General features: G+C 39.0%; 1 protein-coding gene across 7 annotated transcripts in view; it reads right to left on the bottom strand.

The window, feature by feature from the left end:
• Positions 1–25,935, bottom strand: part of LOC129048673 (protein kinase C-binding protein NELL1-like) — a 462,277-nt gene that overhangs the window by 84,360 nt on the left and 351,982 nt on the right. For 2 of the 7 annotated variants that reach the window (XR_008511202.1, XR_008511203.1), the window contains one exon: positions 8,646–8,782. The exons of 2 other annotated variants lie outside the window; for them this stretch is intronic. Coding sequence is in view for 3 of the 5 variants with exons in the window: in XM_054524598.2 (XP_054380573.1) it covers positions 8,655–8,782 (128 nt within the window). In the remaining 2 variants the exon portion in view is untranslated. Of the gene's footprint in view, positions 1–1,585; positions 1,693–8,550; positions 8,783–25,935 lie in introns of those variants that run through there. 3 more of the 7 variants (XM_054524596.2, XM_054524598.2, XM_054524595.1) reach the window with 3 other exon arrangements.

Genomic DNA, 25,935 nt, shown 5'->3' on the forward strand with positions numbered 1-25,935 from the left:
TCTCATAGAAATGGCATTATACCTGAAAAGAATTCTGAACATTAACATAAGAATTACTCAAAGGGAACAGTCAGGGATTTAAACAAGATTTATATACAAGGATGTTCACTGAAGCATTATTTATAAGAATGGAAATTGAAAATGATCTAAATATGTAACAGCAGGGAAGTGCACAGAACAGTCTATCTGTACAGTGCAATGTTACCTAGTCATTATAATTAATTTTCTAAAAGAATATGAAATAGCTGAGAAGTATGCTAATGATAGAATATTAAGAAAGAATATTATATTGAAAGGATAATACCCATTTTATTCAAATATAGATGGTAATGTAAAAATTAAGAAAAGCCGTGCACAATGGCACAGTCCCAGCTACTTGGGAGGCTGGGGCCGGAGAATTGCCTGAGCCCAGGAGTTAGAATCCAGCCTGGGCAACACAGCAGAACCCTGTTCCTAAACCAGAAATAAAACCTTTTTTAAAATTAAGAATGATAATAGAATACATGCATAGTAAAACCCTGGAAGGAAATATGCCAAATATCAATAGTAATTATAGCTACGATGGAGGGGTTCAAATTATTGGTGATTTTGTCTTTATTCTCTAAATGAACACATTGCTACTGTAATCTAAACAAAAAAAATTAACAAATAACTTTTAGAACATCTTTTTTGCAAAAGCATTGCCAACTTTAAATATCTCCCTCCCCTACAAGGTTAAATAAGTAAAAAAAAAAAAAAATACTAGAAGAAAATAACATAAGAAAATAAATCAAAGATGAAAATAAAACATCTCTGATATTGAATTATATGAGGCCATGGCCTAGTTAGTTCTCACTGTCACTGGGTCCTAATCAAATAAATTAACTGGCCTCCAATATGTAACTGAAAACCAAATACAAGACTCCAGTTACCCAAGTTTCTGGTTTAACAGCATTAGCCGAATATCAAAAAGGCTGCCCAAGGAAGGCACCTCAGCCAAGACATTTCATGTATAACTGTTGTCTGTATGACTAAAAGGTCAAATGGCTCTCAAAAAGTGCAAACTACCCATACAGAGATATATCATATCTTCTCAATGTGACAAGGCTTTAACCTGAACCAGGAAGAATCAGGGACGCTTCCTGGCCATCTACAGTTCCTAAATCCGACATGCAAGGGCAGTAACAATTTTCTTATACAAGACACCTGTTTCACCAAGTCTTTTCTGCTGATCCCCAAAGAAATATCTAATGTAATTTTAAAGTTCAATTCACAAGCTAACATACAATACTACAGGCTGTCACTTTCCCAAACTTGTGCTGATCTATCATCTAATACATCGTGATGAGCTTCCAATCACTTCATTTACTTCTGTACTGGCAATCTCTCAAGTACCCATTCAGCAGGTCACTCTAGAGGTCTTGCTGAGGATGGAGAAATTTTAAGATCTTCAATCTTGTTTTCAGGTATAATGCGCCTGCCATCAAAATAAAAGTGGTTAATGGTTTTTCCATTTCTTTTCCATTACAGAAATAGATGAATGGAGAGAGGATTGAAAGAGGATTGGAGAGGATTGAAAGCTGGACACTGGTACAGTAGGTGGTTCTTGCATTTATTTAAATCAAATGTTCTTCCATGCTCTTTATTCAACCCCTCTCCTGTTCTCTTCTTCTTCTCCTGCTTCTACTTGGGACTATGAATCCAAATCCAAGACTTATGGCAGCAAATTGGTTAAGGAAAAAATGTTTGAAAAATCAGATTAATCTAGTTGAAGTCATTAAAACGGAGTTTTCAGAGACAACCCTAGCACGTCGGGCATTTGCACAGGGATTCACACCTCAATTACGTTTTCATAGTGCCTTTGGGTAATCACAGTGATGGTGACGGTGGTGGTGGTGATGATAACAGGATTGTGAGGGAAAGGAGGAGATGTTGAGGAAGAAATTATGAATTGGAAGACTCAGCAAACATAAACCTATGACACAACAAAACAAGCGTGTTACACAGACACCAAATTGACGAAAGATAAAAATCAAAGGAAGACAGTATAGACGTTGTAATGTGAAGCTTAAATTAACTTCATAAATTGAAATTTATGATAGGAAATTAAAGCTTGTTAAAGTGAACTAAATATGGCCTAAGAAGAACTCCAAACTTCTGTATTTGAGTCCTTGTGTCATTTGTTGAAGACAAAACCCCTTTCTCTTCCCCCTTTAATGAATATGATTAAAGTATAGCAGAACAAGCACATCCTTGCCACCCAAACAAGATGTTTACAAAGAAGCAAAAATCTGTGTACTTCTCTGCTTGGTTTCGGAAACATTAAAGTCAACACTTACAAATCTACAATACAGAGAATTGGAAAGGAGCGTTAACTGGCTCAGGTGATTCCAATTTAACTTATCTTGTAACAGCTTAGGCAGGGAATCTGTTTCTATTAAATTCCAGAAACCACCAGAGGGAAGGAGCAGAGTTAGGGGTTATAAACTTTTAAGGGCAATATACAAATAAAATAATAATAACTTGAGAGCTTTTTAAATGAAGAGAAATAAAAACTGCCCAGCTAATTTGCTTTTAAAATAAATCATTAGAGACATACAATTCCTCAATAAACACTGCAAACAGCACAAAATAAACCTTATCTCTTACCCTGGCCAAAGGGAGAAATAAGAAAAGGGAAAGAAAAAAGTAGAGAAATATAAATCAAAGAAGAAAGGTAACGTTAAAAAAGAAAGAGGCAGAAAAAGCATGGATACGACTGATAGGGGAAAATGGGAGAGAAGTGCAGCAAAAGAGAATAAAATCAGACTGGGACAGTTGCAGTAGATTCTTGGGGAAATGTATTAATTAAACTGCTTTGGCAATCCTAGCTTTTCATTTCATCAGTGGGCATTACCTGTTATCACTGCACTTTGAAATGCCAATTTAGGTCTTCAGCGTGGAGTCACTGATTTAAAGCCCCTGTTTTGGAAATGTTTTCTTAGCTCTGAATGGGTCAGATTTTCTCTGGCCAAAGTGCATTAAGCCTGCAAGAGGTAATTATTCTCTTCACACCCAGCCCAGAGATGGCTTAAAGCAGAGGTTCTCAATCCTGGCTGCATGTCAGAATCACCGGGAGAGCATTAAAATAAAATACTGATGTGCTGTTTTCTCTGGACTAATTATTAAAATAAAATACTGATGTGCTATTTTCTCTGGACTAATTAAATTACATCCCTTCAGAAATATAGAATGGCTTCTAGAGTGTGGGTACACAAGATTTTTACATGGTTACATTTTGTTTTTACTCTATTTTCAGCTCGTTCTTCAGGGAACAGAGTTTCTGAGAACTGAGTATGGAGACATATTCTTGCTGCAGACTTGAATACACTTAACTTTTTGTAAGATGTGTGCATGAGTTAGACTCCAGAAAAAAACACACACTGCAGCAGCAGCAATTCAGCATTGCATGAAGCACAGCTCAGCTTCACTCTCTTCTCCACTGCCAGGCCCACCCAGCAACACAACTCCTTGTAGTGCCTTTTAACTGAACATTTTTGTTCAACAATGAACTGTTCCAGATTGTTAAAGTTTCAGGGAAACTAAACTGCATTTTGCTAAAAATCAAACCAGGAAGAGAAAGTCCTTCAGGAACTGTAAACAGTCAGAAATTATTTTTAAAACGGCCCTTCCCCACTGGTCTTATTTGAAGAATCCCAGAACCTAAGAGGTGGTTATTACTGAGATCTGCCAACTCTGAGAGAGCCAAAGCATTATTTGTATATAATCCCATCAACATCCTTGAGAGTTACCTGCAGTGGAGAAAAACACGCATGAAGATCAGTGTCAACTATGGCCTAATGTGAAGATTCACAAAGAGGATCTCTAGGAATGGACTTCATGTAATTATGGACTTGTTTATTGTGGCAGCTTGGAATCTTGTTTCATTTACCTTTGTTAATAATCACTAGTGTATCACTAGCTGGTAATAAAAAACATCCAGGAGCATAAAAACTAGACAGAAAACCAGAAATAGAGACGAAACAACTAAACTAAACTGAACTAAACTAGGCTTTTCCCAGATTAACCACAGGAACTTCTTTTTTGATGATCCAAGTAGAGGTGCCCTGTGAGACAGACTGGTATTCTGTCTCATGGCGGAGTTATTGCCTTGCCAGAACTAGAACAAAGTGTGTAGCGCTTTTCATATAAATTTCATTTAAAATGAATTTTTGTCCTAAACCTTCCTTTATCTACTTCCTTTAATGCTCAGTGAGAGGAAAATAAATGCTAGCATTGATTCTACCCCTTCTCCCAAAGAACGCTTGTTAATCCTTCCCAGGATGCTGGGAAATGCCATGTCATAGCCCACAGGAAGGAAAAGCCCAAGAAGGCTAAAATTGCCTGTATTTCTAAGAAGGGCTGGGGCGGAAAATCTGGGCTGGCACACAAAAGCCAGCAGAATGTAATTGTTTGTGAGGTTATGCAGACCTATGTCATACTCAGCTGTGTGACCTTGAGCAAAACACTTAATCTCTCAAGCTCATGTTTCTCATCTATAAAGGATGTTCAGTAAGATTACTTAACTCAGAGGATCGCGGTGAATATTTTACAATTTAATAATGAATGTAGACTGCTCAACACAATGCCTTACACAAAGTAAATACACAATTTATTCATTCATTCAACAAACACTGAATGAGTGCATAGAATGTTCCAGGCAATGTTCTATAGTGACTGGGACAACCAATGCAACAGGCAAAAATTCCTGCTTTTATACTACTTGCCATCTATTGTTCATAAACTGGATAGTATTTTAGATAGTGATGACTGCTGTGGAGACTACATGAGAGAAGGGGGATGGGGAATGGGAATCATATGCTATTTAAACAGAGTAGCCAGCAAAGACCATACTGATTCGGTGAAATGTGAGTAAAAAACTGAAGAGGTGAGGGAATGAGCCATGCAGAGTAATTGCAAAGGCCCAGATGGAGAAGCTTGTCTGCTGTGTGTTGGCAGGTCAGCACAGAGGCCAGCACGGAGGCCAGCATGGAGGCTAAGAATGGGGAGAATCAGGAGACAGGATCAGGGAGGTAAGGGCATAGCTCACTAGGCAGGGCTTCCAAGCTTTGCTTTTACACTGAGTGAACTGGGAAGCAGCTGAAAAGGTCTAGGAAGAGGAATGACATGATCTGATTTACAATTTAACAGGATCATATTAGGATGGTTTGCAAAAGAGATTGGGCAGAAACAGAGAGAAGAGTTAAGAGACTGATGCAATAATAGAGGTGAAAGTTTATGGTGGCTTAAACAAGATGATGACAATAAAAATAGGAAGATGTGACCAGATAGAGTCTAAAAGTATTTTGAAGGGAGTCAACAGGATTTACTAATGAATTGAAATTGCAATGAAAGAAACAGAAATTAAGAATGACTCTACAGGTTTTAGCCTAAGCAACTGGAATAATTGCCTTTAATTGCTGGGAAAGACTAAAGAAGATGCAGGTTTGGGGAGGGCAAGTTGTTGGGGAATAACTGGAGCTCATTTTGGGACATGTTAAATTTTGCATTCGTTTTCAACATCAAGTGGAGATATAAAGCAATCAGTAAAATATTAATCTAGGCTGAAATCAGATGTAAACATGGACATTACTTCTACATAGATGCTATCTAAAACCACAGAACAAGATCAGTTCACTAAGGCAGTGAGTATAAACAGAAAGAAAAGTCCATGAAGAGAGTCCTGGGACACTTTAATGTTTAGAACTCAGGAAAGTGAGGAGAAACCAGCAAAGAGAGAATTAGAGGAAATCCAGGGGATATATACATAATGTAAACTTCCTATGCATTAAATTTGTTCACCTTATTATGGGGGTAGCCATGCATCTATTCATTTAGTATAGCAAAACAGTTAAGAAAATAGGCTCTAGAATGAGATTAACCTGAATTCAAATCCAGATTCCCTCACTTACCAGCTCTGAGACCCCAGGAAGTTACTTAACTTTGCTGTCCCTGCTTTCTTGAACTATGAAATAAGGAGAATAGCACCAACCTTATAGAATTGTGAGAATTAAGTGAAGCTTTGTATCTAAAGCATAGGGCTTGGTATACCAAAAGCTCAATATAGAATGGCTATGGTTTCTATAATTATTATTCATGAAGGACTTTTTAAGCACCTATAATGGATGCACAAATAACCATGTCAGGTACAGGGAAGCGGATTCTACCTCAGAAGGATAACAACCTAACCAACAATAAAAGATACACAAAAATTTCAAAAAACATTATACAGACCATGGTCCCCAAGACAAGCTCTTTGAGGACAGTGACATTTTCTGTATGGTTTATACAATATCCTTAGTGAGTGGGACATGGCAGAGAGCTGGCTCGCAAGTGTTTCATGAATGAATGAATCAGATTGAGACGAAGAAACACTTTCAGTTCGTAGCAGAAAGAGATTACTGGGAGTTGAAACGGACAGAGGACATTTCATTCACAGGACAGGAAGAAAAGTTTTAGGTAATTCTTTTTCATGCAATGAACCATAATGTACATAAATAGGAAAGGTGGAAGAATAGTCTGAATTATAAAAAACTATAGCCTTGGAAATTATTGAATAAATCCTGGAAACTAAGTAGACAGGAGGATCGTTTTTGCTGCCGTGTCTTGTTTTAGAGAAGTTTATTTTGTTTCATGTTTTTCACTGATAGAATGCAAACCTTTTCATGAGAGATAACACAAATAAAAGCTAAATGTCATTGAGCTCTTCCTATGCCAGGCATTCTTGTAAGCAATTTATATCCAGTTACTCCTCAAAATAATCCTACAAGATAGATATTACTCCCGCTTGATAGATGAAGTTTGAACAATACAATTTTAATTAACACTTCTAAGTGGTAGAATTGGAACTGATACCTCTGTGAGACCATAACTATTACAGCACTTCCTATGGGGACCATATGAGTCCAGGAGCCAAAATACTGACAGATTTTCAATGACTCTTTTGGGTAAACAAAGCCATAAAACAGAGAATGTAGTCAAATTAATGATAAAAATGATAGTCAAGATCACTCCTCTGGCTTACTTGATTTTAAGTAAATCAGTGTAGAAGGTATTTTCTAAGTTGGTTTGGTAGTTCAGATATTTGTGAATGAAGTAAATAAATGAATGAAACCAGTGCATTCCTAAAATGCCTCAATTTCTGAATGACCTGGTGTTTCCACATTCTGGAACATCAAAACTTATCTAGGTCTTCTTTTCTTCTCTATAAAGAATAGGAATTGTTATTACTTTTGAGAAGTAAATAGCTATCTTTTTTGTAACAAGGCTTTTGTAAGAAGCTTTCTTACAAAAGGAAGGATTTCTAAGAAACATTTGCATCTGTTTTGGTAGAATAGTTTCTATGCAACACTGCATTGCCTTAGAGCAATGCTTAGTGATTATTAATATATGTAAAAAATGAAAAAATAAAATACGTTACACTGAAACCCATTGACTCGAATGAGCCAAAAGACATATGCATTTGTTTTCCCCAAAATGAAAGACCAGGACAATGACACCACACCAGGCACCTGTGCACATGCAGGTGGGAGCTGGAGCCAGTAGATGTCATACATTGTCTTTATTAGCATGTTCCACACTACATCACTCCACAAGCCAAGCAGGGCTGCACACTGCCTACTTTCTAAGTAGTAAGACATGTAGGAAGTTGTTTTCTAGGTAGGGAGTATTCCCCCACCAGTCTATTAAATTTGCAATTTCATAGACTAAAAAAAATAATTTAGCAGCATTGAATAGTTTTTGATTTGAAAAATAATAAATATGCATATTAGAATATTTAGAAAATACAAGTAAACACACACACACAAATTAACATCAAAGTCATATTGCCACTACCCAGTGATAACCCCTTAGATCCACTACCCAGTGATAACCCCTTAGATTCACATAATTTTTAAATCAAAATATAAGTCATTTGGAGAGATAATAGAGCTGTGGCTGGCTGTATTGTTTCTGTTGGTACTCTTTTCACATTACTCTAAAATCATTTTGTGACTTTAAGGTACTAAGGCTTAGTCACAATTCTTCATTTTACAATGAGAAAACTAAGGTTCAAAGGAGAAGAATGGCTGGCTGAAGAGCACACGCTGCTTGGCTCTGGAAAGAACTTAACCGCTGACATTTTAACTCCTGTGCTAACCTTCCAAGGCAATATCCCACTGTTCTATCTCTATGCCTTTGGGTCTTTACAGTGTTTTGCTTTTCAAATTTCCCTATAAATTTGAAATACCCTAGTTAAGCTTTGGGTTAGAAAATTTCAGTGAGTATTCTTCCCAGATGCAGGCCCTTTGAGGGAACCATAGAGCACTAATGAGTAAGATATCACCCTAGTCCTCAGTTCAGCCCCACTCCTCATGTGGCCCTTCTTTCCTATCACAGCCCCTAGGGTCCTGCCTGTTTCCCTTTAATATCTTGAATTCTACCACCATCTCCTTTCTTTTGGAGTTAGTAATCATTATATCAACAATTGATTGACTGCTTAATATATGCCAGGTGCCATACTATACATACATAATCTAATTTAACCCTTATGATAACTTTGTGTTCAGTTTATTATCTCTATTTTCTAGAGATAGAAATACAGGAGGCAAGTTCCCAAGGTCACAAAAAAGTAAATGCTGAACTCAGACTTGAAACTAGGATTGTCCAACTCTCAACTCTCTCTTCTCCTGTCTGGATACTGAGAAAGATGAACTCTTCCAAGTTCTTGCCATCATGGCTGTTCTTGAAATCCTTTTAGTGTCAAGAGTTTTACTGTAGATCACTATGGGGAAATTGGAAAGAGAAAATTAAAGCAACTGATACAACTTTGGACTTAGTCCCATTTTCAAGGTTTAGCAGCCCAATTTAGTAGCTGTGTAATCTGACCTTCGGTAAATTACTTGAACTTCTGAGCCTAATTTCCTTTTATGCAATTACGAAGTTTTGAGCATCTTCCCCAAAACTAGAGTACCTATACAATTTACCATTAGAATCAGTAGAGTTTGAAAGTGAAATGGGGTTCTGTTAATAATTTTGGTGGTACAACAGGTGGGAAACAGGAGTTGCCTGAGCAAATCAGTACCTATGGTCCTTTAAAGGTAATGTCAAAGAACCTGCCACATGGTCCAGCATACAATTTTAGGGTTTCAACATTTTAGATTCCTTTCTTTTCCATATACATGAAGCATCAAACAGCATAGTGGTTTTCAACTAGGAACAATTTTGCCAACCAGGGGAAATTTTGCTTCCCAGGGAATATTTGGCAATACGTGGAGATATTTTTGGTTGTCACAAGTGGGGCAGGGGATGTTACTGGCATCTAGTGGGAAGAGGTCAAAGATGATGCTAAACATCCTACAATGTACAGGACAAGCCCCTACAACAAGAATTATTAATCCTCAATGGCAACAATGCCAAGGTAGAAATTTGGTGAAATTGTATTCCTCAACACCAGAGTAGAAGACATGGTAGAGAAAGTCTGCTGCCAAGGACGCAAGTTCAGTTTGCTTCTCACAGTTTAATTGAGGGTCAGCCCAAACATGAAGCTAATGAAATCAGCCCATTTGGAATTCAAGAGAAATGGAACATTATTTTGATAGTTTAATTACTATAAACAGACTTGCAAACGGGCCTATCACCACCATGAAATCATCTCACATCTCAGAGACAACTTGCTATGCAAGAAAACAAGAGGCCAAGTACCATGTACATAATGAAATTTGCATGCATTCAAAGAACAGCAGTTCGTGTGCAATTTACACAGGTGCTTCTCTAAAGATATGAAACTATAATTAGCAATAATAAAGCTTTCATCTGACTTGCCTTCCCTAAGACGTGCTCTGATAATGAAAATAAGTTTAATGTTTTAAGCCCCATGCCTAAAATAAAGCAACTATTTGGGGGAACCAAAGTTCTTTGAAAGAGAATGAGCAATTATCCACAACTCTATGGGCCATAATTAATTGATCATTCATGGCATTTTCACACTCGCAGATAAACATGAAAGAGATATTGAAGTTTTAAAGCTCTCTTCATATTCACACCCCACCCCCACCCCCAGCCCCATCAAGCCAAGTTTCAGTATTCAGTGTTGCATTCAGAGTATGCAGCTTGGCTGAGGAGACTGGCTGTAAGACTGAATATGTAAACTCATATTTATCTCAACTCTTAAGGCAAATATAGTTCATTAAAATACAGTTGCAAGCAAAACATTATCTCTGTTTCTCTGTGGAAAGAACATTTGGTAGTTGTGAAAGTCTAAAAACTACAGTAAAGAGATTTTAACTCTCTCTCTCTGTGTGTGTGTGTGTGTGTGTGTGTGTGTGTGTGTGTGTGTGTGTGTGTTCTAAGTTTCTTTCTGCTCTATCAGCTGGCTCCTCCTTACCAGGAAGGATTTTTTCCTGATTATCATGAGAGTGAACCAGTTCAAACAGCTCCACAGATCACTGCTATTTGGTACAATACAACGTCCAGTTGGCCAACTGCATGAGCTCTTAAGATTAGTGGTTGTTTATGGGCTTCCTACAGTGGTGTATCTTCTGAGCAGGAAAGGGAATGAAAGGCACCTGTTCAGAGGCCCTCCCACACAAAGATGTATTTTCTGACATAAATCTATGTATCCAGGCAGAAAAAGTGGAGAGGGGCAAGAAGGAGTGATGTCTTCCAGCTACTGCAGATGAGGGAGAGGAATAAAAAGTGATACCAACTGGGGAGACAGAGCAGCTTAGATGTGCAGAAGCTTCAAGAAATAGCACATCTTGAGTTAGGCTAATAAGGAGAAGTTTCTACTTTCAACCTGGGAAGCACTTTTCCTGATCTGCTTTGTCATCTTTTAAAAACTAACCTTCCAAAAAAAGAAAGAAAAAATAAACTAACTTTCTTCTCAGATGGCTTCAGATAGAATTAATCATTCCAATCTGGTGCCACCATAGTAGAGCATATACAGTTCTATTACACTCGTTGGACTATATAGTAACAAATTTACTTATTGCCTGTGAGTTCACTTAGAGCACTTTTGATTTCCCACTGCTCAACGCTGTGTCTGGCATAAAGCAAGGCATGAAATAAAGCTTTGACCAATTAAATTAAAATTATATGAGAACCACACAATAATGTTGTATTGGTATGCTATTGTTCTGAAGTATAGTCAATTACATAATGGTTAACAGCTACCAAGCACTTACTAAGTGCCAAGTACCATTCAAGGTGCTTATTAATTGGCATATAGTATTTTTATTTGTGCATGTTAATTGACGTATAACCATATAAGATGAATACTCATATCTCCATTGTATAGTTTAGTTAGCTAAGGCATAGAGAATTGCCTGTGGTCACATGGCTAGTAAATGACAGGTAAGGACTCAAAGTAGACATTCTAGCTGCAAAGTCTAAATTCTTAACTATTGGCAAATATTGATACAAGAGATTTCCAAGGAAACTGAACAGAGAATAATCTAATGGTGGTTGATATTGTTAAGTGCGGGGCTTATTAGGCTAGAAACCTGGAACAGAATTCAGGTGGGCCCAGGGGCTAAGCTAAGCCATTCAGGGTGCTCATCACCTCCTCAGAGTTCTCTGCATCCTAATGCAGCTCATCCTGCTTGGCCCTGGAACTCTGGGACAGGGTTAAATAAGATACATCATTGTGTCTCAACCACAGCAGTATTGGCATTTGGGATCAGATCATTTGTTGTTGTTGGGAGCTTGTCTTGTGCTTGTAGAATGTTTAGCAGCATTGGTGGCCTCTACACACCAGATGCCAGGAGCACTCCCTCCTTCCCCTGTGGTTGAAACAGGAAAAAATGTCTTCAGACATTTTCATATGTCCCCTGAAAGGTAAAATTGCCCCCAGTTGAGAACCACTAAGATACACATAGCCCCTAATTTGACAAGAATGCCTCGCAGAGTGCAGAATGACTCTTTTCTACCATCAGAGTATACCATACTGTGCCTGGAATGACCCTTCTTGGGCCGCATATACTTGTGCATTCTTCCCCGACTGGATGTCAGCAGGATAAGATGCGGTATTAAAGTTCAGCTGTGTTTTATTCACTGCTTGGGATCCAATGTTCCTATGTAAAAGCTCACTCATTTAGAGAAAAAGAAATACTACTTCTAGGTTTGCCCTAGAATTAGAAAATTTAATCAGACTAACACACCCTAGGAGGTAAGAAAAGCAATTATAATCATTTCCATTTAAAAGAGCATGAACATGCAGCTCAGAAAGGTTAAGTGATTTGTCCAAAATCACAAAGCTAGTTCATGTTAGAGCTAGAGCTCAAGCCCAGACCCTTTTATCTCAAACTTTATTATATCTCCCTGCCACCCGCAGGGGAGTACAGCTTTCAAAAGACCAATTAAAGCAGAAAGATAGGTGAAAACTTCCCAATTGCAATCTGATGACTAAATCATCTTCAGTAGAGTGGGAGATGTCCAAACATTAGGAATACTTAAAACGAAGTAGAACACAGAGCTGAATAGGAAGCAGCCTCTGCAGATGAGAAATGAATAAGGATCCTGCCACATAGCATCCATCTCTAACTCATACCATTTGGTAAATAATAGATCTAAGCATTCCTGCAGTAAACCCACTCGCTAAAAATTTCCAAGTGCAGCTGAACAATCACTGAAAATACACATCTTCTCTTGCACCAGCCTGTAGGGAAATAACAGCACATTACCCACTGGTCTCATGTTGACAGGGGCACCCAGGACCTCTTTTGCCAGCAGGAGGTCGTAATCTAATGTGCCTAGCACATTGAAACAGCAGTGACAACAGCCAGACTGACAGAGAGGAATTCTTCTCTCTGAAGAATTAGATATTCTCCTAATCAGGATGATCAAACCCAAACATCTGACACTGCTGTAGCCACAACAGCAGTAAGTTTGTTCCCAGTCACTATCAGTCTAACAGATCACTCTTTGTGCCCACTGGCCAAAATGTTGCTTGTAGTTCCATAAACTCCAGCACAGCTCTTATAGGATGACAGAATCTGTAACAGCATGGCCTCTAATTCCCATGGTCAAGTGTACTCCTTTGGAAGTTATAAGGCCTATGTTAGTATTAAAGTGTTTGATCATTCATTCATTGAACATGTATTATTGAAACCTATTCTATCCTAGTTTCTGGGCTAGAAATGCCAAGAGAAATAAGAAAGGATTCTCTTCCCAAATATCTTGCATAATTAAAGAAAATACAAATATACAAATATATAATTGAATATGTCAATCAAGCCTGATAAATAAGGCTGAAATGCAGCAGGATCAAAGAGGACTCTCCAACTGTGACAAATTGTGCCTAGGATCTCAGAGGCATGGATGAAAGAAAGATCTCCCCAGCAGATGGAATAGCAACAGCAAAGACACAGAAGTATGAAATACTAGAGCAAGTTTTGGGTTCCTTTTGAAGTTCAGTAGGGCTACAGCAGAGGCTATGAGTAGGTAAGTCATCAATCATGGTAGACTTCATTCTTTCATTCCAACAAGCTGATTTCCACTTCCCCTCACAGATAAGGATGATAGAAGGATGGGGAGCTCTTCGTGATAAGAAGAAGAGAGACATGATCAAGTTTGCATTTAGAAATAGTATTCCTCTAATAAAATAAGGAATGGATATATCATGCAAGCAAGACTGAGAATAGAGAAGGCTCCCAATAAGGGTGTATAGAATAGAATGGAGCTCATATTCCAGTAGTGGACACAAAATATTAAGAAAGGAGTATATTTCAGGTATATACCTGAAGTATAGCTTCAGGTATATTTGTTTTTCAGTTAATTCTCTGAAGCTGGTACCATAATTCTCTGCATTAAACTGATGAGAACATTGCACCACTCAGGGTGTGGCTAGAAAAACAGAAGCCACTCCATGTACTCCAGGTTTAAAAAATAGGTAATTAGAGATAATCATAACATTGGGAAGAACTAGGAAAGCAAAAGCTGGGAAGCAGCCACCAGCAATCCTAGGCTGCAGGCAGCAAAAAAGTCACTTATTTTAAGAACTCACTAGCAAGCCTCTAAAAGTTTTAAGAATCTCCAGGAAGCTTCTACCACTGTTTGGAGCTACAGCAGCAAACAAGTCATTCTCAAGAGTTCCCTGGGAAATGACTGTGGCTCTCACATTTGCCCAGGTGTCTGGCTGAAACAGCTTCTGGAGAATGGTGGCTCCTCCTTTCCTGCCTCCCAACATTTGTGCCGGTGCCCGTCATTGGCCATCTCTAACACAAAATCATATGGGGAAAGAAATGCTGGGAAAGTGTTCTTGTTTCTCTGCAATATGATGCAGAAGGGACCTTTAGAAGGGAATGGTGGTGATGATGCCAGGTGGATAACATGGAATCCAGCATAAAAACTGAGGCAAAGGAAATTTAGAGACTTTCCCAAGAACAGCTAGGAATTGAGACCAGAGAAATTAAATAATTTGCCCAAGGTAATATAGCTCATAAAAAGTAGAGCCAGGATTTTGGACTTATGCAGTCATATTATAATGCTTACCAATTTTACCACTATGTTGATATGGGAAGTTAGGGGGGAAAAAAGAGAGTAAGCCCCTGAAAGGTTTCAAGTTGGAAAATGACCTTAGGTGCTGTTAAGTTTAGAATAGGTACAATCATGTACCAAGTAGAGATGTGGCCTGAAGGTGGAAATGATCAATATACAGGTGGGAAAGGGGTCACCGGAGGTTTAACAAGGATAGGACATGTGGCAGTATCCTGCATGTAGCATAGGAGTTTATCGGCTGTGGGTGCAAAGTGGGAGACTATAGCAGGCAAAGGTAATTTGAGGTAGGAGCACATTGTGTATAAAGGCACCAAGAGGCGACTGGGCATGATTTGTTACAGGAACTGTGATTTCTTTACTATGGCTAGAACAAAGGGTACGTGTGGATAAGAATGGAGAAAGAGACTAGAAAGGTGGTGGAACTAAATCATGGCAAACCTGAGGTGCCCTGCTTGGGAGTTTGGGGAGCTACTGACTGTATGAAGCATGAAAAGTTCATGTTTATAAAAATCACTCAGCCAAATGCATTGGAGGCCTAAGAAAAAGTAAGTAGTACGTTCACTTATTTGATTTATCCCAAAGCTTCTCTAGTTAATTTATCTTCACCTATTGAAAGGGAGAAAGTGAATGAATTAAGCTAAAGCTGATTTGTCATTTAAAACAAAGCATGTTATTACACTCACCTTGCCCTGGATGATCTTGTCGGTCCTAACACACAAGAGAGGAAGAAAGGTTAGGCTTCTGATATATTCGTTATCTGCTATCCATCCATTAGTGTCCAATAATGCCGATAAGCACCACAATGGCAGTCGCTTCTCATTGCAGGACCTGCAAGCTCGTTACTTTCTGCCGATACCAGACACACAAAAGGCAAACGCTACAAGACCCTACAGCTTAGCCCTCGGACACAAAAGCTCTACACATTGCATTCACACAAACCAGGACTAAATGGTCATTTATAAAGCAAAACAGTCACCCAGAAACGGTCACAATGCAAGGGTGATTAGCAGGCGGCTTGTGGGAATGGAGGATATGCTGTGTTGACAACAGGACGTGCCTGGCTTATGAGGGGCAATGGCATGTTTTAACTTAAATGCAATGTTAACACCTGTAAAGGAGAGTCATTTAGAGGGAAAGCACAGATAGGACTCTGGAATTGATTCTTAGTGGGAGGGAAAGGAGAAAGAACTAGAGGAGGGAAAAAAAAAATCTTGAAAATGGGCCCTACACTCCATTACCAAACAAAGGTGTTTCAGAAGCTGCTGACCTTTCCACAATGGCATTGATCCAGCCACACGGGGAAACAAAGCTGCAAATAAAATAAAGTCACCTCAGTATAACAGGTTAAAGCAAATTGTGAAAGGAAGAAAGAAGCTGACCTTGAAAGGCAAATACATTGTCAGGCCAGCACCACCTGGACAGGCATTTTTAACTAAGGTCACTCTAAGGTAGGAACTACTATGAGCACAGGGAAAAGGGTACCGATTTACAGAGCAAGTCATGAGCCCACGTATCAAGTAATCACAGCAGTAATTTCAACGGCGAGGATGAATCTCTGCTTTTCCTCCCTTTTCTGGGCTTTTCATTGACAACTTTGCTTCATTCACACTTGGTTCTCTAGGGGCTTGTTCATTCTTTGTACAGGCATCCCAGTCATATATGAAACTAATATATTCATCAAACTCCTGATGTTAAAGCTGCAAGAAAATTGAGCAGTACACTCACAGAATAAGGGGAAAAGGAAGAAGAAAGAAAACTGGTAAACAGAAAGAAGACTTGTCAAAAGACAGTTACCTTAAGAAAAAGAGAATTGACATGAAAAGAAAAGATCCAGAGATCTAAAAAAGTGAACGAAGTTCAAGTCAGTGAACAAGTATGTTCAGTGATAAGTGAAAATCAAGAAAAAGAAACTATCTGATAAATACAATGGGGAAGTTCAGCTGATGAAAACAAGAGCCAAAATCAAGACTATTTTTCTCAGAAGTACTTTAAGAGGTTCATCATAATGAAATAACCACAACGAGGGCAGGGAGACTATAACTTTGCTTGAATATTAATTTCATCATATATGTTGATTATAAGATTTCAAGTTAATTAAATTGGATAAACTAATTACATTCGCCATCCAATATTCTTTGTTTATTCAATCAACATTATTGGGCAGCTAACATAGCACCATGTTAGACACTGGGTTTACAAATATGTATAAAACATAGTGTCTGCCCTCCAAGAGTTCACAGTACCCTCAGATTAGAGCAGTTTGCAGGCAAATAATTACAGAAATATAAGTGCTGAAACCAGGAGGTAAGCAGGCATTGAGTTATGGGTTTATCAACCCTGTGAGTATAAAACCTATATTCGTTTTGTAACCTAGTTTTGGTTAGGAAAAGTTCAGACTCTCTGAGGAATGCCAGCACTACTGGGCTGAGAAAGTGGTACATTCAACTACATTTCTTCATTAAGCTGTCTTAGAAAGGATCTTTCCCACTTAGTGTTCAAACAGAATTTACAGTGTGAACAGGGAGAAAAGAAAAGGAAAAGAGAGCAAGCTTGGCTCTACCCCAAGAATTTCTATTTTAGAACATAGGAAGACCTGCAGGGCACATGGCTTGATGCAATCTGCCAAGTGGAAGCATCGAGTCATAGTCAAAGGCAGTGAGAGTGCAGGCCACCCCTACTCAGAATCCCAGTTGCGTATTACATCAAATCCAACTGAATCATTGAGTTGACTCAGTTGAGTCAAACCTAAAACCCCTGTCAGAAGAGTCAACTGAAACAGCCTCCATTTGCCAAAGTTGGAACAATTAGAGAAACAAAATAAAGCAGTATTGTATTATAACCCTAAGTGTAAAATAAATATCAATGAGTCTTCCTCCTCAATACACATAACCCCAGCCTAATTATAAGAAAAAAATCAGACAAATCTAAATTGAGCGATATTCTAAAAAAATACCTGACCAGTACTCTTCAATATTGTCAAAATCATCAAAAGCAAAGACACCGTCACAGGCAAGGAAAGCCTAAGGAAATATAATGACTAAATATAAGTGGTAGCCTGAATGGGATACCGGAACAGATAAAGGACAATAAGCAAAAACTAAGGAAATCTGAATAAAGGTATAGACTTTAGTTAAACACAGTGTATTAACATTGGTTCATTAATTGTAACTAAGTACTGTACTAAGATTATGTAAAATGTTAATAGTAAGAAAGACTGCAAGCTCTGTACACATCTTCACAATTTTTCTGTGACTCTAAAACTGTTCTAAAATAAGAAGCTCATTTAAAAAGAGAGAAAGAGGGGAAATACATCCTTGGCAGATAATGTAGGACCCATTTATTCCTCAGCAATCCATTTAGGCAGCTGCCATAGGCAGGTGATATCTTCTCCCGGCTGGTTACTTCCTTGGATGCCTTGTCCACAGCCCCGTGCTGCAGCTCTCCATTTTCACCACTTGCCTCAATATTTGGAACCAAATTGGCCCCTCTCAACCATCTCCAAGCAGCTCTAATCTTCCTGGGCACTGTTTCCTATACCCTGTGGCCAGAATGAGGGCTGGACTCAAGTGTCCATTCCAACATGGGGCATAAGCCAGCAGGTCCCAGCGGATGGCCAAAGTTCTGCTTATGAGGTCATAAAGAGGGCCATGATGCAATTGCCTTTGCAAAAATTAGAACAGTGATAAAATCGTGACAGTAAAAGAGATCTGACCTAACTGACTCAATCTTGCCTTTAACCTCCAAGCTGCCCTTTGTTCATTCTTGGGCTTAGGCCAAAGTAACTTGGGCAGGAATTTAATTTATAAGTTAACTTTGAAACAAAGATGATAACAGCCCTTCTCCAAAACAAATCCTTTCTTTCCTTGGAGACCAGACCACCTTTGTAAAAACAAACAAACAAAACAGCCCCAAGATTAGAAATTATGGCTCAGGATTCATGCAGCCAGAGGGCACAGGATTACTAACCTCCCCCCCCCCGCAATTGCTTCTATAGATAACATCACTACTATAAAGCCTAAGATTGGTGTTTGAGGTATTTTTCAGACCCTGCATTCTGATGGATCAGATGGTATCATTCAGACTGGTAAATGGGCTCATCTGATCTTGTGGTCCCTACCCAGGAACTGACTCTGTACAAGAGGACAGCTTCAACTCCCTATGATTTCATCCCTGACCCAACCAATTAGCATTCGCCATTCCCAACCTCTCTGCCCAACAGACTATCTTTAAAAACTCTAGCCTCCAAATTTTCAGGGAGGTTAATTTGAGTAATAATAAAACTCCAGCCTCCTTTTTAGCGAACTATATGTGCATTAAACTCTTTCTCTATTGCAATTTCCGTCTTGATAAATTGGCATATCTGGACAGTGGGCAAGAGGTTCTCATCAGGCAGTTACAATGGGAGAGACCACAGATCATAGCTTGTCCTAATAGATGCCAGCCAAGACTCCCATGTAGGATGGGGGTGAGCAGGTTTCTGATGACCCTAATTTCAAGACAATGGCCCTAACTGGGGAGAAAGAGAGGTCATGAAAGAAGAAAACTGTGTGGTCTTGAATGGAAGGCTGGCAGGGAGAACAACTCTGAATGTTGAACACAGACAATATCTAACATATGCTCTCAAGGTTGGAATAAACAAAGCAAACCATATGAAGATGTGCAAGGCCAGGATGCTGTAAAAAACAGCATTCTGGATGGAGCAGAGCACTCTCCTTACTGTAGCGTGGCAGCAACTGAAAAGTAGAGTGGCTGCAGTGGGGCTCAACTTGGGGGTTGCCTATGTTATTCGACATTTTGTTGGACTCTTAATGTGGAAGCCAGAGAAAACATAGGTCTTAACCCAAGAAGTGCTCTCAGCATGGTGCCCAGAAGCTCTTAGCACAGTGGTTGGCACCAAAGAGGTGCACAGAAAATAGTTTTCTATACTTCACATTACGGTGATGAATACAGTGATAGAAATAACTCTAGAAGTCGAACATGAAAATAAACACTGGTTTTATGCCTATTTGTGGAATGCTTATTGAATAGTTTATTGGATTTTCATTATGTGCTAAGTGGTGGAGGCAAGGAACAGAATCAGTGAGAGGGAGCTCACAGGCCTGTAGAAAAGGTAGACAACAACCAATTAACTATACACATGAGTGTGTTCACTAAGAACCTAAAAGAAATACTCTGCATGTACAGTAGGCACAAAGATGGAAACCTAAGATCCCCATTCATGGATGGACTTGCTGCCCAACTGCAGACAGTGTAATCAGCAGACATTCTCCAGCTGTCAGTTCTTTCAGGGTCCACTTCAGCTCCAGAGAGATGCCTGGTCTGAGGACACAATCTCCCCAGGGCAGTCTGCATCTGGCAAGGGGAGCCAGGTAGAGGTATAAAGGTATAAGGGTCTGGTTATTTTGGTCCAAGATAGGAAACTCAGGTACAGTATTTGTTACTGATCTTTGTCATGCTAGAATTATAATTTCTTCCTCTTCTCTCTCTGCTTAATCCTGCTTCCTCCCCTTTCCTTTCACAGGTGTTGATCACTAATAAATCTTCTGCACCCCTAATGCCAGCTCGGCAGTATCTGCTTCCAGAGAATCCAACTTGTAACAGGAAGAAAGGGACTTGTCAATGACAATGAATAACAAATAACTCTGGGCTAGACCAGGAGATCCAGAAAGACTTCATCATAGAGGATATTCTTGGGTTGATTTCTGCATTTGATTAGATTTTAAGGAAGCAAAGATAGGGGAAATAAAATTGCCAGCTGGGAATTAAATACACAAAATCCACATACAATGAGTGAGATTAACCATCTGGGGAAATAAAGCTAGAAAATGTCTGTAAATGTGTGACTGAGGTAACCAGGAACATTGAAACCCCCAATCAAGGTGATTTGGGAGTAATTTCAAGGAAGGAAAAGTGCAGTGTGATTGTAATTTGCTAAGCAGAAGGAAGTCTAATCAATGGCATTGTACCCTGTTTAGAGACAGACTGAACAGAAAGGGGGCTGGGCAGCCCAAGGTAGAACAGTACTTTACAAGGTGACTCAGCTCAAGACTGGGGAAGCTAAGGGCGGTTTGCTGAAAAAAAAAAAATTTTTTTTTTTTTCTAATTATCTGGGGCAGGGAAAGGGAGTATTTTTGCCTGCCTTAAAAATTCCCTAGTAAAAAATGTTCCTAGTCAAGCTTTATGGCATCTCACTTTTCAAAAGAGCCCTTCAGCTTTACTCCCTATTTAGCCTATTTTTAAGGTGTATAGTTCTAGGCACTTTAAATATATTTTGTTGTTCACCCTCACTTTCTAGACAGTGAGTATTACCACTTTGATTTTAAGGAAGAAGGAAACCAGGGTCCTAAATTGTAAATTAATGTGTCTGCAGTCAGCTGTTAGGTCAAAGAATGGAGATTTTGCACACTGGTCTATTATGCCCCAGGCATTGGGGTTTATAACTGCAAACTCATTCCTTTCAAACCTCACCTGAAGCTTACAGTTGATCCTAGCTCTATTGTATTGGAACTTGGAAAGAGAAGGAGAAAGGCAGGCAGGGTGGAGCAAGGGGTAGTTAGCAAGCTGAATCCTCACTATAAAAGAAAGGCAATAGATAATAAATAAAATTGTATAAAATATAGCAATACAAGCACATTATTAGAAGAAAAGAATGGAAGTAAACAGTAGAAGAAACTTAAGGAAAAACTTCTTAGGGGAGGAATAGGGAGGAGTGAGCAGTAGACTGCTGTTTTTCATCATAAGCCATGTAACACATATCATATTAATACATGAATTATATGAATTAAACAATGCTCTACTAAGAGAAAAATGTTTGTGTGGTACAGTCTGAAAGAGATGCAGTCAATCCATTCCTATAAATCCTTCACACCACCATTCCTGGGTTAAGCCAGAATAGCAAACAGCCACATCCCACAGCACAGGGAGAAGATTAGCAAGTTGACAGGGCCCGTAACAGTGGGTGGGGGGAGGGGGAGGGGGTGCTGATGGTTGCTCAAAAACTGCCACCCCTTGACTCTGTTTGTGTGTTGTTGTGATGTACTAACCAGCCTACCAGAACCCACTGCTATTAAACCTTCCTCTGAGCACATGCTCGTTAAGGAAGTCTCTGACCATTTTTTCCTTCCCTTCAAGGTGAGAATATCCTAGTCTGAGATAAATGTCTGACCTGCCTGACAGTTACTGTAAATTGCTGAATTTACATTCTGAGATATCATATATAATCAAGTTCTACGAGCATGTCAAATATAATCCTGTCCATAAGAGACGGAACTCTTCTCAGCAAACTGGCAAAATCAGATTTCTGAGGCAGCAAGACACAGACCCTGGGTAGTCGTGATTTCGAGCAGAGGAAATGCCACGTTGCATGTGAGCTCTGGGTAACCAATTAGGCACCCTTGTGCCTGTGATACCCTCTGCCTCACTGTGAGCCACAGATGTGTCCTATGAGAACTTACAGGGTCAAATTTGGATTTGGGTTTTATTAATCTCCTCATCAACAGTGAACACCATGAACACAAGCAATGCATCTTTTCATCTTCATATCCTCAGCACTTTGCATGCCATCTAACAGACAGAAGACCTTCAATTACTGTTAGCTGAAGGGATGAATGAATAAATGAACAAGTGATACTAATTGCCATGAGGCTACATAGAAGTTGATGTGAAACAACATAGGGATGGATCAATGCCGAGGAGAACGCCCAATTAGGTGAATTAATGTTCCAGGAATTATGCTGGAGGCAGCCGTGAGTCAGAGATGAGCATCCTTGGGCCCCATGCAAAGTGGCTGTCATGATTCCAACAGTAAATTGTGGCACAACAGTTTCACACATACCAAATAAACACAGGTCCATGGACATCAAGGTGTTTATAAACATTCATGTCCCACCAATCAAATTGCCACAGTTGCCCTCTCCCTGATGAACCTGATTGGATCCCATTGGAGACTCTACCTTACTTGACACATTGAATGCTGCAGTTGATGGAACCTCGAAACCAACAGTATTTTAGAAGCTGCTTCTTCTCCTCCATGTTAAATTCTACTTTCCCTTACCTGTTAAATTACTTTTGTTAAATTTCTCACTGTTAAATCATAATTGTATGTTAATGAGTTACTAGAAGAGCCGGTACTATGACACAAAAGAAAGTTATCTCTGCCCCAGACCCCACAGAGAAACCTCTGGACTTCACCTGCCCCTCATTCTTGCCTGGGATACATGTGAGGATGGGTATAGGTCTCCTAACAAGCTAACCTTTCCCTATAATAATCTCTCCCATGCCACACTTCTGTCCATAGCTTTTCTCCTTATTAGTTCTTTATACACATTTTTCATTACTTACCCATTCATTCATTGACTCAATAAACATGTTTTTCAGCACCTACTATGATTCTAAAAATTACTATAATACAGCCCCCGTCCCAGTCTGGCTAGATCCCATGTATTAGAAAGAAATCTGAAACATTCAGACATTAAGAAAAAATGTCCTAGTATCCCTTTACTTAGAATCATGCAGACAAAATACTTAGATATTTTAGTCAATAAATAACTATTCATTGAATCTTTCTACTAAATAATTAGCATCAATTTAGCCTTCATGATAGAAAGGATTTAAGATGTAGTTTGTATTCAGCTACATTTAAGGTATAGCTGAAAATACGTTAAATGTTTTCAATTAACTAGGTTAGACAAGTCTGCACATATGAAACAATAAAGAGTAATGTAAGAAGTTCCAAAACGTGTGATCAGTCTGTAATTATTTAGGGATTCAGAGCTATAATTATTGTAGGAGATGAGAGCTGGCAAGTCCAACCTTTTTTACCAAGTAGTTAAAGGCAAGTTACTTCACTTCTCTAAGCATCCATTTTCCCTACCATAAATTGAGGAGTCTGAATTAAATGATTTATAAAATCACTTTGAGCTCTGAATTCCTTGATATGTCTCTAGGACAAATCACAGAAAGCTTCAGGTTGAGGCATTAACTTCATCTGAGCCTTTGCAAATAAACAAATGTAGATATTTCTATTCATATTGACATCTTTAGCTATGTATCTGAGGTGTTACAAAAATCATCTTATGTAAGTGGGCCATACCTTAACTTCAAAATTTCTCGTTTGTAAGTGGGCATCTAAATCCGATTATCATTGTTCTTTAATTTGAGAATGGAAGGATGTGTTAAAATTACTCACTGTTAAGTCATAATTGCATAGCACCTACAATTGCAAGTAAGTGTGAATGTACAGGTGTCCCTCCTACACAAACCCATCACTCAGACACCAAAAGGATGGAATCTGGCTGCCTTGTTTCTAACAAAAAAAGAAATCTTAGAGAGGAAAAAGAATGCCAGTGAGGAAGGCTAACAGGGAGTGTAAGATATGCATGCAAAAAGCTCCAAGCAAGGGTTTCAGCAGTTCCTGCAGAGAGCGGCCCCAGGGTAACACTAACTTTCATCCCAATCATTTCTGCAGTTTCTCACTCCATGCCTGATATGTGTGTGTGTGTGTGTGTGTGTGTGTGTACATACACATACACATTGGTTGTGAATGCCCCAATCCTATCAATGTCATATGTTATTATGTCTTTTGCAGAGGACAGATCACTAAAGACTGACATTTGTAACAAGTTTAAAGGTTCTAGTGATTTCAGAAATGCCTACCCTCAACACTGAAAACAAAATGTATAACCAGACAATAAGAGGATAAGGGAAAGATGCGAGGTACAGTTGACTGCTTTCTCTTGTCTCCCTACTTATGAGACAGGATGGAGGATTAAATCTGGAATAGAATCCTTCCTTGCTCAAGAGAACAGGCCTATTCTTGTGACTCTGTTCTAATCATAAGAATAAAGCAGGGTCAGCCTACATTTGCTTTGAGATTGTTATATATAAATATATCAATATATCACCAGCTACCCCTCCAACAGGTAGATATCCATACAAAGTTAACTTCGATCTTTATTTTGTGCTTTGCATTCTAAGGTATTCGCCATGTTAAAGGTTGCTAGAGAAGATATTTATTTCACTCCAAGACCAAGGAATTTCCTTTAACCCAGCCTGCCCACTTCCCTGTGGGGTTGTCAGAGACAACAGTCTTGTAAAGGGTAATACCAAGTGGAAAGTATTGTACCACAGTGGCCAAAACTCCAACGCCAAGCTCTCAGATAAACACGATGTAGTTGAGGCTTTCAACCCTGAGAGGAGTTGGGGGTCTTATCCCTCTTTAGCCAGCTGCAAAAAGGGACCGTGTCACTGAAACTTATAAGCACCAAGGGGAAAAGAAAAAACAAAAAGGGATTCGAGAGATTCACTATGCATGCTGCCATTCTGAGTCTTAGAGATTCCAGGCAAAGCATTTGATAAAAATGTTTTTTGAGTACCACCAGGAAAATAACATAAAGAAGAAATCTTGTCTTAATATGTTTTCTGTTGCTATAACAGAATACCATAGACTGGGTAATTAATAAGAAAATGAAATTTATTTTTTACAGTTCTAGAGTCTGGAAAGTCCAAGGTCAAGGGGCTATATCTGGGGAAGACAGCATTACTGCATTATAACGTGCCAGAAGGCATCGCATGGTGAGAGGGCAAGAGCATATCAGCTCAGGTCCCTCTTCCTCTTCTTATAGAGCCACCAGTCCCATCATGGGAGCCCCCACCCTAATTCTAATACCTTCCAAAGCTTCCACCTCTAAATATCATCAACATCTAAATACGGGGATTAAGCTTTCAACACATAAAATTTGGGGGACACATTCAAATCATAGCAGACCCATACATTCAAACCATAGCAGATCCCATCCTGGAACTTCACTAGATGCTAAGTATATATTTTTTTCTCATTTAATTTCCTGCCCCCCCAAATCTATGAAATTATCAATTATATCTATTTAATGGATAAGAAACTGTGATTAAAGGAGATGAAGTGAGTTGCTCAAGGCCACTAATAACTGACACAGGTGGGATTCAAACCTCAGTTGGTCTAAGTACAAAGACTATGTGATTGCTACTTTGCTATACCAGTGACAGAAGAGATGTTCCTAATATTTTGAAAAGGCACTAACCAAGAATAAGTATACCGTGGTGGCACCCACCACTTTGGTTTGTATTTCTAAAGAATCCATCACGGTTATGTTTGCCACTGCAAATTAAAGTCATTTGAACTGTGATGATTCAAGCAAGGGTGTACAGACAATATTAAAAATGAAATGCCATTGTGAGTTAATGAGACATCAGGAAGCTTTTAACCTCAGGCTGCAAAACTGTGTTGTTAATGCCAATGCTCATGAACACAGTCTTTATCAAGAAGAGAAGAGATTGGAAATACAAGCTACCCATTTATAAAAGACAAGAGCCAGAAGGTAGCAAAATGCCAGCAATCAAGCAGCAGCACCCCTGTGCTGTGAGCTGGGCTCTAAATGCCACCAGTCTGGTGAACCAACAGTG

Source organism: Pongo abelii, chromosome 9 (genome assembly GCF_028885655.2).
Source record: "Pongo abelii isolate AG06213 chromosome 9, NHGRI_mPonAbe1-v2.0_pri, whole genome shotgun sequence".
Classification (NCBI taxonomy): domain Eukaryota; kingdom Metazoa; phylum Chordata; class Mammalia; order Primates; family Hominidae; genus Pongo; species Pongo abelii.